The sequence below is a fragment of the Suricata suricatta genome, chromosome 8 (assembly GCF_006229205.1).
Source record: "Suricata suricatta isolate VVHF042 chromosome 8, meerkat_22Aug2017_6uvM2_HiC, whole genome shotgun sequence".
In the NCBI taxonomy this organism is placed as follows: Eukaryota; Metazoa; Chordata; class Mammalia; order Carnivora; family Herpestidae; genus Suricata; species Suricata suricatta.
This window is the reverse complement of record NC_043707.1, coordinates 135,864,042-135,877,341: the sequence shown is the minus strand read 5'-3', so window position 1 is coordinate 135,877,341 and position 13,300 is coordinate 135,864,042. Positions and strand designations below refer to the sequence as shown.

At 45.0% G+C, this 13,300-nt stretch overlaps 1 protein-coding gene across 10 annotated transcripts in view; it reads right to left on the bottom strand.

The window, feature by feature from the left end:
• RERE (arginine-glutamic acid dipeptide repeats) overlaps positions 1-13,300 on the bottom strand; it is a 293,409-nt gene that overhangs the window by 243,090 nt on the left and 37,019 nt on the right. For 4 of the 10 annotated variants that reach the window (XM_029949991.1, XM_029949993.1, XM_029949995.1 and 1 more), the window contains exon 2: positions 4,746-5,214. In XM_029949991.1, coding sequence (XP_029805851.1) covers positions 4,746-5,070 — 325 coding nt within the window. In that variant the 5' untranslated portion in view covers positions 5,071-5,214. Of the gene's footprint in view, positions 1-4,745; positions 5,215-7,863; positions 7,952-9,361; positions 10,973-12,511; positions 12,757-13,300 lie in introns of those variants that run through there. The other 6 variants (XM_029949990.1, XM_029949997.1, XM_029949998.1 and 3 more) reach the window with 4 other exon arrangements.

Genomic DNA, 13,300 nt, shown 5'->3' with positions numbered 1-13,300 from the left:
AAGAAATGGAAATAACCTAAGTGTCCACCAATGGACGAAAGAAGAAAGAAAATGTGGTATATATATAAATAACATTATTCAGCCATAATAAAGGGACCGGGGGGGTCAAAGGTGGAATCCTGGAAACATGGATGAAATCTGACGGCATTATGCTAAGTGGAACAGACAGAAAAAGACAAATACTGTGTGGTCTCACCCAGACATGGAATCTAAAACACCAAACTCACAGAAACAGAGATCAGGAGAACAGATTAACGCTGGCCACAGTGAGGGAGTGGGGCGAGGGCTGTAGGGAATGGGTGAAGGTGGTCAACGGGTACAGACTTCCATCTATAAATGAAATAGTTCTAGGGATGTTATGTACAGCGTGGTGACTACAGTTAACAATACTGCACTGCATGCTGGAAAGTTGTTAGAAGAGTAGATTTTAAAAGTTCTCACCACACACACACACACACACACACACACACACACACTAGTACCTATGCGTGGTGATGGACAAGTTAACTAACCTTATTATGGTAATCATTTTGGAATATATACATATACAAAACCACTATATTGTACATCCTAAACAGTATTATATGTCAGCTGTATCTCAATAAAGCTGAGGGACAGGAATTAGAAATAGTGGAAGGAAATTAATATGCCACCCACAGCAAGCTTTAAAAATCAATATCCTATGCTAAAGAAGCCCATAAGGGAAATCTGGCTGCACACAGCTGTGTAATAAATCAATTTGTTACCGTGACAGCCATCTCAAAAATAGCGTAATGGCTGACAGACAACAAAGAAGTTAGATTAGACATGGGGGCAATATATAATAGAGCCCCACGGGGTTTTTTTGTTTTGGTTTTTATTTTATAACAAGTCTGTTAACAAATCATTCATTGGCAAATAAATGATTCAAGATAGACTTCCATAAGCATTTTAACCCTGACATTATTAGTTAGTTAATAAATTTTTGAAAGGTTTTCAGAATCTTATTTACAACAAACATTTGGTAGACACAGTGGTACACCATGTGCACACCACTGCCACAGGTGTCAGGAATCCACTGATAGGCCAAAAAAAAAAAAAAAAAAAAAAAACAACCAACAACAGTTTTTCCTTTATGGAGGAGGGAGACGGTATTAATCCCAAAATAACAGAAATAAAACACAAAATTACTAGTTGTAAGCTCTAGAAGAAAAGATACATAATGCTGTGACAGTGTTTATTAAGGAAATCTGGGCAACCCGGGAGAGGAAAGGCAGTGAAATGGGAGCACTAAGGAAAGAAAAGGACAGAAGTCTGTCTGTCTGTGAGCAGGTACAGGGGAGGACTCACTAGCCTGAGGCAAAAGCAAGTGCTAAGGACCCGAGGCAGGAGGCAACCTGGGCAATGAGTAACTTCAAGTCCATCCCGCTGAGCTCCTAAGGACAAAACAAAATAACTTCAGAGATGAACAGCAGGGCCATAAAAGAGCTTGTTGTGACTATGCATAAAATTAAACTTTAGCTAGTGACAAATTCTAAATCATATCCATTTTCTCAAAACAATCTCATTCTTCTCAGACCAAATAATCTGAATATAGATAGACCTGTCCCCCTAGGACAAAGAAGTACAGGTATAGTCTAGGCTTTTTTTTTTTTTATCCTCACTGTGGGGATTGTTCTTATAATGGGAGCTATCTATATTTTACACTTAATCTGAGTATTAAAACCAATACACAAAAACAGAAAGCAAAAACACAAAAATTAATCGGTGTTTTATATCCTAAAGAAACAAATAAGCATAAAAGATCTAATCTTCAAAACAGAATAATACACTGAAGAAATCCACTGTGACGTCCTATGGAGTTCCTACCACAACACTGAGGATCTAAACCTACAGAATCTCTGCGCCTGGGGGAGGATAATGGGTTTCATCACTAACAAAAGAGGTTATTGCAGTGCTTTGCGCCAAGAAAGAAAAAGACCAGAAAGGAACACAAAAGGGAAAAAACCAAGTCCCACTTGGGAATTTAAACATAGCACCGCACTTGCGATGTGATTCTTCGGTGCAGGTAAACATAAAAATAGGCAGTGTTCAACAGCCCTCCAGTTAGAAAGAAGCTATCTGGAGACAGCAACCAAACCCTTTAGCTTCAAAAGCCTCTCCTAAAAATCCTAAAAAGAATTAACACACACACACACACACACACACACACACACACAAAGGTCAAGGTTAGTCTCCTCACCAAAGAGCCAAACATCCACTGGACCGAGCAAAGTGCAAACGCCAGGCCACCACAGCATCACCCTCCGGCTATGAGCGGCACCTCACACAAAGTGGTTACGCTCTCCGAGTGTCACAGAAAACTTTCAAGTCCCTTTTGGTTTTCATAGATTCTTTATAACATATTTAGCTTCCCGAGAAAGCATACCTTTTTCATGTTTCACAAAGGTCCTCAGATTCACTGAAAGAGCGCCTGCCTCCATAAATACTCAGCTCAATTCCAAAACACTTTAAGAACTGGCTGTTTTGTAAATAAGCCCCAAGCAACTTTCCTTCACATACTCGTCCAAACCTCAAGCAGGAAGGATTTCTATTATCCTGCAGAAGGTGCAGGATGAAAGTGCACTGGCTTCACTTAGGGAGATAATCAGCAGACACAGGGTGCCGCAATCCCACAAGCGGGAAAAACAGCAGGTTTTGTGGGAGGTTTTAAACGTTACAGAGGTTTCCTCAACTACAGGTTTTCTCAGCGTCATTAACTATGAATCTCTTAGGACAGGGATAGGACGTGCAGCGCTTCCCACGTGTACTGACCACAAATATTTGCAGGAAGCATCGCCACTGACACAGGAGTGACATTCCACTGAGAAAAGCGGGTGTTCAGTGCTGCATAATGATCCAAACGAGCACATTACCACACTGAATTGTTACGTATCATGAGAAACAGATAACAAATAAGATATTTCCTTATTACTTTTAATGTTTGTTTATTTTGAGAGAGAGCGAGCGAGCACAGGTGCACACAAGCAGGGGAGGGAAGGAGAGGGGACGGGAGGGGAGAACCCCAAGCAGGCTCCATGCTGTCAGTGCAGAGTCCAACGTGAGGCTCAAACTCACAAACCACGAGATCAAGATCATGACTTGAGCCAAAACCAAGAATCAGACGCTTAACTGACTGAGCCATCCAGGCGTCCCAGATCTTTCCTTATTGTTAAGTTATGATACTACAATCTATATCTGAAGAAGTTAACACATTCTGTTCCTTTCTCATGATTTAGAACCGAATAGGCCCACAGCAAGTAATTCTCGGTTAACCCTATCACGAGAGAGATTCTTCAGGAGCTCAGAAATTCTTCCTGTGCGGTACCTAAGTCTGTGACTCAGACAGCAGAGTAACCCGCATGTGCCGTGACAGTGACTCCATCTCCACAGCAGAGCCCTAGCTTCTCTAAAACCTCACGCTGGTAACTTTTATGTCACATAAATATCTTCTCAGTTAATCATCAACCAATACATTGTAGCTGTGACTACAAGTGTATCTGGATAAGTTCTAATGTTGATTATCTTTTGAAATCAAGACAAACTCCTACACCAGGAAAAGCTCTGGTACTTTACGCAAAGTTCAGCAAAGCGACAGTCCTCCTCAGTGAAACACCACCACCAGGTCAGCGACATAACACCATGTCTTTAGTTTCCCCTTCCTGGAAGAACAGCAAACCGGGAGTCTTTCTTTCTTTCTTTCTTTCTTTCTTTCTTTCTTTCTTTGAGAGTAAGAGACAGACAGAATCTCAAGCAGGCTCCACACTCAGCACGGAGCCTGAGAAGGGGCCTAATCCCATGACCCTGGGATCATGACCTGAACTCAAATAAGTGTCTGACGCTCAATCCACTGAGCCACTCAGGCCCCCTAACCCTAACCCCTCCACCGGGAGGCTGTTAATCTCTGAATTCCATCTCATACGAAATTCATGTCAGTCCTCAGCATCATAATTCAGACAAAATGATTTTAGCTAGTGTGACTGACCGCTGTCAGAAGGCCCTGAACACACACGCCACACACGTGACGCAGCGGCTCTGCTGGCGCCCGCGGGGTCGCGAGCACTGGTCTCCCGGCATCTCATCTGAGAGCTGGGTCCATCTTTCTCTGAACAACCATGAACCTCAACGCACTGAGTAAACCCTAGGAAATTTTCCAGAAAACAAAGCGAGTTGGCTGTCTTCATCTACTATCATTGGTGAGAGATTCTGAAGCTCAATGCCTTGGAACAGGAGGTTGTAAGGAGAAATAAATTTTGGTTTAAAGGCCTTTACAAATATTTCTCGAGCTTTTGCTCACTCCTGTGGCCAGTGTGAAACATCCTGCTTCTAAGAATCTTAAAGTTTACTTGTCCCACCAGGTATTAAATTCCGCAGGGTCACCACTGCCTGTGTTTGAAGATAAAAACCGAGGAGGGAATGAAAAGCTGGAAACGTACTGAGTGGAGGGTGAGGGGACAGAAGCAGCAGGAGGGAACACAAAGGCAGAGCCCACGTGGCGGACATGCACAGCGAGCACAGAAGCCCACGCTGAGGCCGACAGAAGCGAGAAGCCAGCGGACCCAACTGCCCCAGAGCGGGTCAGTGTGTTTCCCCCTTGAGTTTCTCTCCCCCAAACTACCACCCCCTGTTCGGGGCTCCCTGCCATCCCTGCCACGCAGAGACGCATGCGAATGCCGACATCCTGCGCCGGCACACACACTGTGAGGACCAAATGCAACGCTGCTCACCTCCGGGCCTGTAGACGATGTCATCCTCAGTGATGTAGGACGTTATCTCACCGGTATCGGTCCTCTCGTAGCGAGACTTTTTTTTCGGTGGTTTCTTTTTGTTCTTCTTCGTGGACTCTTCTGTGGTGGCGCTATTGTTGTCATTGTCCTCGTCCTCGCTGTGATCGCTCTCCGCGTAATTTTTGGCTCCTCCTTCTAAGGTACAGCTCCTGCGAGGCCGTGCATTCTCACTCTCTCTTGCTTTGTCTCGTTTCTCTCTCTCTCGGTCCCGATCTCGGTCCCGGTCCTTCTCTTTCTCTTTGTCTTTGTCTTTGTCAGCTGTCATGATTCGCCACGTGCCTTCTTCTGTCCTCTCACGGCTAGGCCTCCGTGAAAGGTAGACAGTAAGCCTGGGCTTCAGTCTTCTGAATTTCTTACTCAATTCCAGGGAAAATACAACCACTCCAACTACCCCAACGCTTCAAAAACGCTAGGCAAGAAAAGAGAGAAAGAGAAACTGATTTTACTTTAACACTTTCTCATAGCTCCTTCCTAAGGTGATGTTTTGTTAAATTAAATCTCTCACTTGTGTTTTAGCCCTAAAAACTTCTCACCGGCCACAGGAAAAAAGTTAGGACAAGTGACACAAAGTTTAAGTACGTGCAGATCTTGGTCTCAGCTAGTATATGGTTTGGGATTTACGACCACACCAATAATAATAATAAAACGTCTGAATGCATAATAGTAAACTATACTTTCTGCACACCAACTGCTTTCTTCTTTTGAAGGAAAAAGTGAAGTGTACCCTAGCAGAAAACATATAATGAGTACAATTGTCCAAAAGAAGCTTCATAACCTATAACATTAATTTAAAAGGCCAAGAACCTATATACTAAACCTACTTCCACCTAGAAAAACAATAATCTGGATAGACTTGAAAAACGTCTGAAGATGTCTCTCGCGGGGTACTGTCTTGGAAAGACTTTTTCTAGCCACACTCCAAATTTCCAGAGCTCCTCTCAAGATAAACACAAGTGCAAACTAAAATAAAAGTGATGACCTCAAAGCAAGATTCTTCTGCCTTCAATGTAACTTTTCCCATCTTCAAAGTCGACTGCTCTATTTATTTTCCATGAAAAATGGTATCTCAGAAGATACATGATCTCTGCCTTAACAAAACATAACAGCTTCCAAAAACAATTTCCATCTTTAGGGAATATTAGGTGGCTTTTACATTCTTCCAAATTCCCACTGCTAATATTTCCCTGATAAACTCCTCCCCTAGAAATAAACCCAACAAGGCAAGTCTGAAGTTCTTAAGACTTTACAATGAGAAGACGGAATCCCAAATTCCAACCCAATACAATTCTTGCAAAAATTCTATGGGTCAGGGGGAGGACAAGAGATGGACACAGACTGTTCTGTTTACAAGTCAGTCTGGGGACAGTCATAATCACCAGCAATTTCTCTTCTGCAGTCCTGTATCATCTTCCCGATACCTTCTTTCATTTGCTCAACAATCTGTACTGACGACCGTCTATGTGCCAGGTGTTTGAGACTGAAGACACAACGAGGGAAAACCCGCGAGTCCTCGGCCTCAGTGCTCTAATGTTGAACAAGCAAACTGATCAATAGGAGAACCATCTGCTTCTCATGTCACTGGGGCCAGATAAGAAACAACATATGCAAACAAACAAAAGATTGGTCCTCTTCTCCTAGACAACAATAAACAAATCAGCTTGCAATTACATGCCTTAGACACAGAGAAAATTCTCTTTGGTCACACCAAAACCATAAAAATTATCATATACTCTCCCCAAAGCTCTTAGGTCAAATCTGACACCAGAAAAGACCTTTCCATAAGCACCTCAAATATTCTTAGGCATTTGAGAAAATAAAAAAATGTTCACAACGACTTACGGGAGGGAGACAGACCCATGAAGGAGCAAATAATGCTGACAATTTGAAACAGTCAGGGGGCACCTGGGGGGCTCAGTCGGTTAAGCCTCCGGCTTCGGCTCAGGTCAGATCTCCCGTTCGTGGGTTTGAGCCCCGCATCAGGCTCTGTGCCAACAGCTAGCTCAGAGCCTGGAGCCTGCTTCTGGTTCTGTGCCTCCTTCTCTCTCTGCCCCTCCCCCTCTCATGCTTTGTCTCTCTCTGTATCAAAAATAAATAAAACATTAAAAAAATTTTTTATAAAAAAAAGAAACAGTCAGAAGGGGGAAAGCATGTAGCCCAGACCTAGAATGCTTCCTTCTACACAGGAAATATGCTTCTAGACAGGATTTCCATTTTCTAAACATATTTAAGAAAATAAAAAATTATCCTAGTGCCTGCAAAAAGTTCTGCCCATATGAATCACTTGCTAAACAGACAATAATATACTACCCAGTCCCTGTAGGCCACTAGTGCTAGCAACTGAAAATACACAAAGCGACACAGTACTTTCTCCACTGGGCTTGAGTTTAAAGCATGAAGAAGCCAATCATGCAAGAAAGAAAACCGTAGCCAACACCGCTGTTAGAACCTTCCTCTTTGACACTGAAGACACACCACCGCCTCCGGGGATCTGAGAGAACAGGGGGCTTGGGCTAAAAGCCTCACAGGTGTATTTCAGGACAGACAGCTGATGAATTTAAGAAAAAGATCATTCTCTCCAGGATTAAGAAGATACCCAGAAAATTATGTTAAAATATTATTTCAGCACTCAAAAAGGAAAAAATAGTAAGTCCAAATTATATATTCAACACCACTCCCTACAAAATCATATACTAGCTTCTATTTACAAAGAAATTTGAGTTGCTTCTGCCAAGAGTGAGCAAGAAAGAAAAATCCAAGAAAAAACAGAAAAAGCATCCACAAAATGAAATCTCATGTATGTATCCAACTTGCAGGTAACTAAGAACAGTGATAATCCAAAACAAAAGTCAATTACCATTTACTTTGGCTCTAAAGTATATGGTGCAGTGGGGATATTTTTTTCCTCTGCATTTCCCACACTAATCATACTTTTTCTGGGCCTCATCTCACAATGACCAACATGCAACAATAATGTGACATTTAAGGAAAGGGACCCAGAGAGAAACCAGATGGCACTGAGAAGGGTAGTTGTCACTTCGATTTGCTAGAAAAGATTTACCATTACAACAACAGCGTTTCTGTTATCAACACGGGGTTCCCAGCAGATTCCTGCCGTGATCTCACTCACTTCCTTCTCTCTGCTCAGTGAAGTCAACCAGAAAGAAGTCACCGTCCCCACTTTACAGACTACAGAAGGGAGACTAGGAAGAGGTCATGTGCACAAAGCCATACACCCAGTGACTCTTCCAAAGGGAAACCCCCTCCCACCTGATCACAACCTACTGCTCAGGTTATAATCCGTGTTCCCAGGGTCCCCAGCTCTTCACAGGTGCTCACTCACTATGCCCTTCCCTCCAAAAAAGAAATTTTTGTCCACTAAGAAAGACAAAAACATTGAAAGTCTCTGTCAATCCACTGCTCAACTCACTTAAACAATAAGCAGCATAACATACTGTATCAAATTACAAAAGGGAAAAATCTAATCTAGAGCACGTTCAGATTCACAACAATCTTCATTTATTCACAGAACCATGTCTACCAAACGCCTACCGTGTACTGGTTACGGCTCTGGGTGTGAGGAGAGCAGCAGAGGACTGGAGCAGGCGTCCCGCCCTCGTGGCGTTTACACTCTAGGGAGTGGGGAAGATCACAGTATGGAAAAGGTCTTACCCGGGGCCTCCAGGGGGCCTAGAGTACGGGAGGACTGCAGTGTTAAATGGTGGTCAGGGAATCCCTCAGGCCTTGCCCCTGAGCAAGAGGTTTAGAGAAAATGTCCTAAAAGCACATGAAGGGAGATCATCCAACAGAGAGAAAGCAGGTGCGAATGTCCAGAGGCAGGAGCGAGCTGGGCACACTCGGGACATAGGGGGCTGCAGTGACATGCGAAAGAGGGAACGCAGCTGGAGAGGAGATGGGGGCGGAGGGCTGGATCCTGCCTTGTAGGCCGGAGTAAGGACTTCGCTGCCTTTACTCAAGTGCCATGAGGTGACATGCAGTGACTTGAATGACACTTCAGCCCCTGCAGGGATCTGAGCAACAGAGAAAGAAGATGAGATCTGACTTCTCGGGCCGGAGAGAACTCCCGAGGGCATGCAGGCGCTGCTGCGAGAAGACTGGTCAGGGAGAGGCTTCGGAAGCTGGGGCGCACCAGCCCGGCAGGGCAGGGAGGGGACAAGCCTTATTTTCTATGTGCTGACAAACTGGGAGGTGAAATGTGAGAGAAAGAAGTCAGGAACAACCACAGGTTTTCTGGCTTGAGCACCTGGATGAGTGAAGCTGACATGACACAAGTTTGGGGAGGGAGATCAGGAGCTCAGGTCTGAACACACCAAGTTTGAGAAGCCTACAAAACCCACATGAGGATTTTTAGTTGGCAGAGGTCCAGGCTGGAGATAAAAATTACCTTTTTAATTTAGTTTTGAAAGCCATAAGACTGAATGATATCAGATCGAGGAAGTGGATGGAAATAGTTTTTCTGATAAAAATCTTATAAGCCCACAAAAACATGCACTGCTCATGCTTGAGGAGAGGATATTCAAACCAAACTGACAACTCACGTTTCCAAAAGCAGGACCCCAGGACTCATGAAACACAGACACTCCTCTCACCAGGCTCCCGGTTTCTCAGGAGCGCGTCACCATTTTATCTCAACTGCTGACTCTGGTGGCCTGGCCTCACTCTGTCTTCAGCTAATCAGTCGAAGGCTGTCGGGAGCCAGTGATACAGAAACGCTCTTTGTGACTCCAGGCTGCTTCACCCTCCACACAAACATCGGCTGCCTCTTCCAAATGAAGCCACCAACCAATTCAGATTAAAAAGCTAAAATGTCAGTCACACTCAGGGCCCAAACCACATTTAAGAAAACCACTTCCTGATACTATTTAAGCAGTCCCAGAAGGTTAGGCCCAGCACAGAACTGGACTGAGAAGCCAACACCCAAGTTCTTGGCAGTGCCAGTGCCACGTGCTGTGCTGCCTTGGGCAAATCACTCTCCCTCTCTGAATCGGTTTCACTGCTGTAAAACAAGGACAACAGCTAACTACCCCCACAGAGCTGCTGCAAGAGTTAAGTTAACTAGGTATACCATATGGAAATGCACTTACAGACTGCAAAGCACCCTACAAACGTAAACTCTCGGTAGTAGAGAATCCCCAATAGTACATTGCGCTATGCAAGATCTAAATGGAGCCAAACACCATCCATACCCTCAAGAATGTATTTTCTCTTGCAGGGAAGAGGGGGTTCTATTGCACAATTAAGAACTAAATCGTGTAAAATTGACTACAAATAACAAAAATTCAAACAGATCCTCTCTGGGATCATGTAAAACTCACTTATCCATGAAACCATGTCTCTCCCTCTTGACTTTTCATTCCCTAAATGCTAATCATCTCACTTACTGAAGCCAGATTCTGCAGGACACTTGACTCACCAAATGCAGCTAGTGAAGTACAACTAATTCTTCCTCACTGAACCAGAGCAAGAAATATTTCTATTTGTCAAATGTCCAACCGCACACCAGGCATTCTGCTCGCTCTTAGAGGTCTACCAATCACATCCCAAACCTCTATAGTTTATCCACTGCTCCAGCGGAAATGGAACAAGCCATCATCTTGCACACAGATTAATAAATACAACTGCCTTCTAACAGGTCTCTGTGACTAAAATTCTGTTTTTGCCTTCCTTCCAATTCACCCTGCACTGGACCCGGCCAGTGTATCTGACACTGCACTATTTTTTTAAAACAACTTGAAAGCGATGTAATTTGCACACCAACACAACTCATCCTTTGAAGTGTACTTCACAATCCATCAATTCTTTCCAAGGACTGCAGGGCCCCTCCCGTCCTGGCTGCCCCTCCACTTGCCCAGCGCCCTCTCCACCTCTCCTGTGTGCTCCCGCTACCGCACAACACTTCTTCCCATCTCAGGACTCCTGCTTAGAATAACTGTCCCCTCCCCTTCGTCTGCCTGTCCTCAGCTCAAATCCAGGCCCCTTGGGTATTTCCGCTGCCCAACTCCAGAAAGATGCCCAGACACACGGGAGTCCAGACTCCCACTGTTCCCCATCCTACCTATAAAAGGACCCTCATGGATCCCACTACTGTCGTCCACTGGGGTTTTTTTTAAGTTTTTAATGTATATTTTTTATTTTTGAGTGAGAGAGAGTCAGAGTGCAAGCGAGAGAGGCAGAGAAGGAAGAAGACACAGCATCCGAAGCAGGCTCCAGGCTCTGAGCTGTCAGTGTGGAGCCCGATGCAGGGCTCGAGCACACGAACTGTGAGATCATGACCTGCACCAAAGTCACATGCTTACTGACCCACTCAGGCGTCCCACGTCATCCGCTGTTCACCTGTGTCCATTCTCCACTGCCTGACAAGGACCATGCCTATCACATGCTCACTGAGACAACTCCCACTGAGGCAATTTCCTGTTACCAAATCCACTGCAAAGCCGTCCACCTCATTATCATCTGACCACTCAGCTTCCTCTGAGAGGGCCAACCACATACCCGCCTTCTGGAAAGGCTCTTTGCCTTTGGCTCACCCGGCACGGTCCTCTCCCGGGCCTATCTACCTGACCCTCGGCCCCAGCCGGGCCGGCCAGTGCAGGAGTCCTGCAGGGTGCTGTGCAGGGCCCTCGTTCATCCCCCACGTCCACCCAGGTCAATCTCCTATATTTCCATCAGACCACACACACCACATACACACAGGTGATCCACAAATGTGTCTACCAAACCTCAGCAGAGTGAAGACTATCCCCCTGAAGTTTCCAGCTGATGGTCTCAAAGGTATCCCCAGCATATCCAAACTAAAGACACACTCGGCCCCCAATGAGCCTCTTTTCTAGATGGTCTCTCCTGGTGACTAGCTCCCCTGCCCATCCTTGTTATGCATGTTAGACACCTAGGCAGCATCTTTACCCCCCACCTTTCATCCTGGCGTCCACAAATCCTGTCACTGTTACCTCGTAAGCTTCTCTCAAGCTCCTCTACTTGGGGACACCTCCACACCACAACCTCAGTTAAAGTTACTAGGACAGGGGCACCTGGGTGGCTTGGTCGGTTAGGCATCCAACCTCAGCTCGGGTCATGATCTCATGGTCTGTGGGCTGGAGCCCTGGGTTGGGCTCTGCGCTGACAGCCCAGAGCCTGGAGCCTGCTTTGGATTCTGTCTCTGTCTGTCTGTCTCTCTTTCTCTCTCTAATCCTTCCCCACTCATGTTCTGTCTCTCTCTCAAAAAATACACATTTCTTTTTTATTTTTTTTAAAAAGGGTACTAGGACAGGTTTTCTGGACTTCAACTGGCTGCTCTCCAAATCCATTCCTATGAACCCTTACAATTCTCCTTCTATGCTTCGGCCAGGCTGCACCTTTCAAAAGGTAATGTGATTATGTCAATCCACACTTTAAAAAAGGTCACTCAAAGACTTCCCACTTCTTTTAGCTAAAAGCCCAAATCCTAACTATGATCTACAAGGTCTTCTATTTTTCTTTCTTTCTTTCTTTTTTTTTTTTAAGTACTCTCTATACCAACGTGGGGCTTGAACTCACAACCCCAAGATCAAGAGGGGCATGCTCAACAACCGAGCCTGCCGGGCGTCCAAGGCCCTCATCTTTCTATGTGAGCCTCTCACACCACTCCGGCTCTCTACTCCCATCACGCTGCCCTTCCCCCAGTTCCCTGGACACAGCACAGCCCGTCTTACCTGCTCTGAGTCCTTCGCTGTGTTCTTCTCTCGGTCTGTGATGCTCTCCTCCCTTCTGGGCCTAGTTATCTCCTACTCTTTCTTCAGGTCACAGCTCAACAACTTCCTTGAGATGTTCTTTCTTATCCCACATGACTAGGTTAAAACCCTTTAGATCACTTTCCACAACTGTAATTTTACATTTATTTCTGTGATTTCATTAACATCTGTCTAGAATCTAGAAGTTCCATAAGAGGCTGACCCTTGACGGTTTTTGTCCTCTGCCTGGTATATAAAGATGAGTAATAAATTCCTTCTTCCTGCCCTACCTCTTACAGATGAGCTAGACAAGTCAAGAAAGCATTGTGATAAGACTTTTATTTGGGAAACAAAAGATTTCGTGAACAAACAACGGGGGTGATTGCTTGAGCTGGCTCATAAACCATGAGTAGGATAAGGGGGAAAAAAAAAGAAAGAAAGAAAGAAAGCATTCCAGGTACAAAGAAGTTCAGAAACAAGAGTGGTGGATTGGGCACCTGGGTGGCTCAGTCAGTTGAGCATCTGACTCTTGATTTCAGCTCAGGTCATGATCCGAGGGTCATGAAACCAAGCCCCATGTCAGGCTCTGAGCTGAGCATGGACTATGCATGAGATCTCTTCTCCCTCCCTCCCTCCCTCTCCCTCAAATTAAATAAACAAACAACCAAGAAGAGTGTTGTATTAAATCACTGCCCTTGATGGTAGCTACAGGAGAAAACCAGTAGGGAATAAGCTTAAGTAGAGACCGGGGGGGGGGGGGGGGGGGGGGGG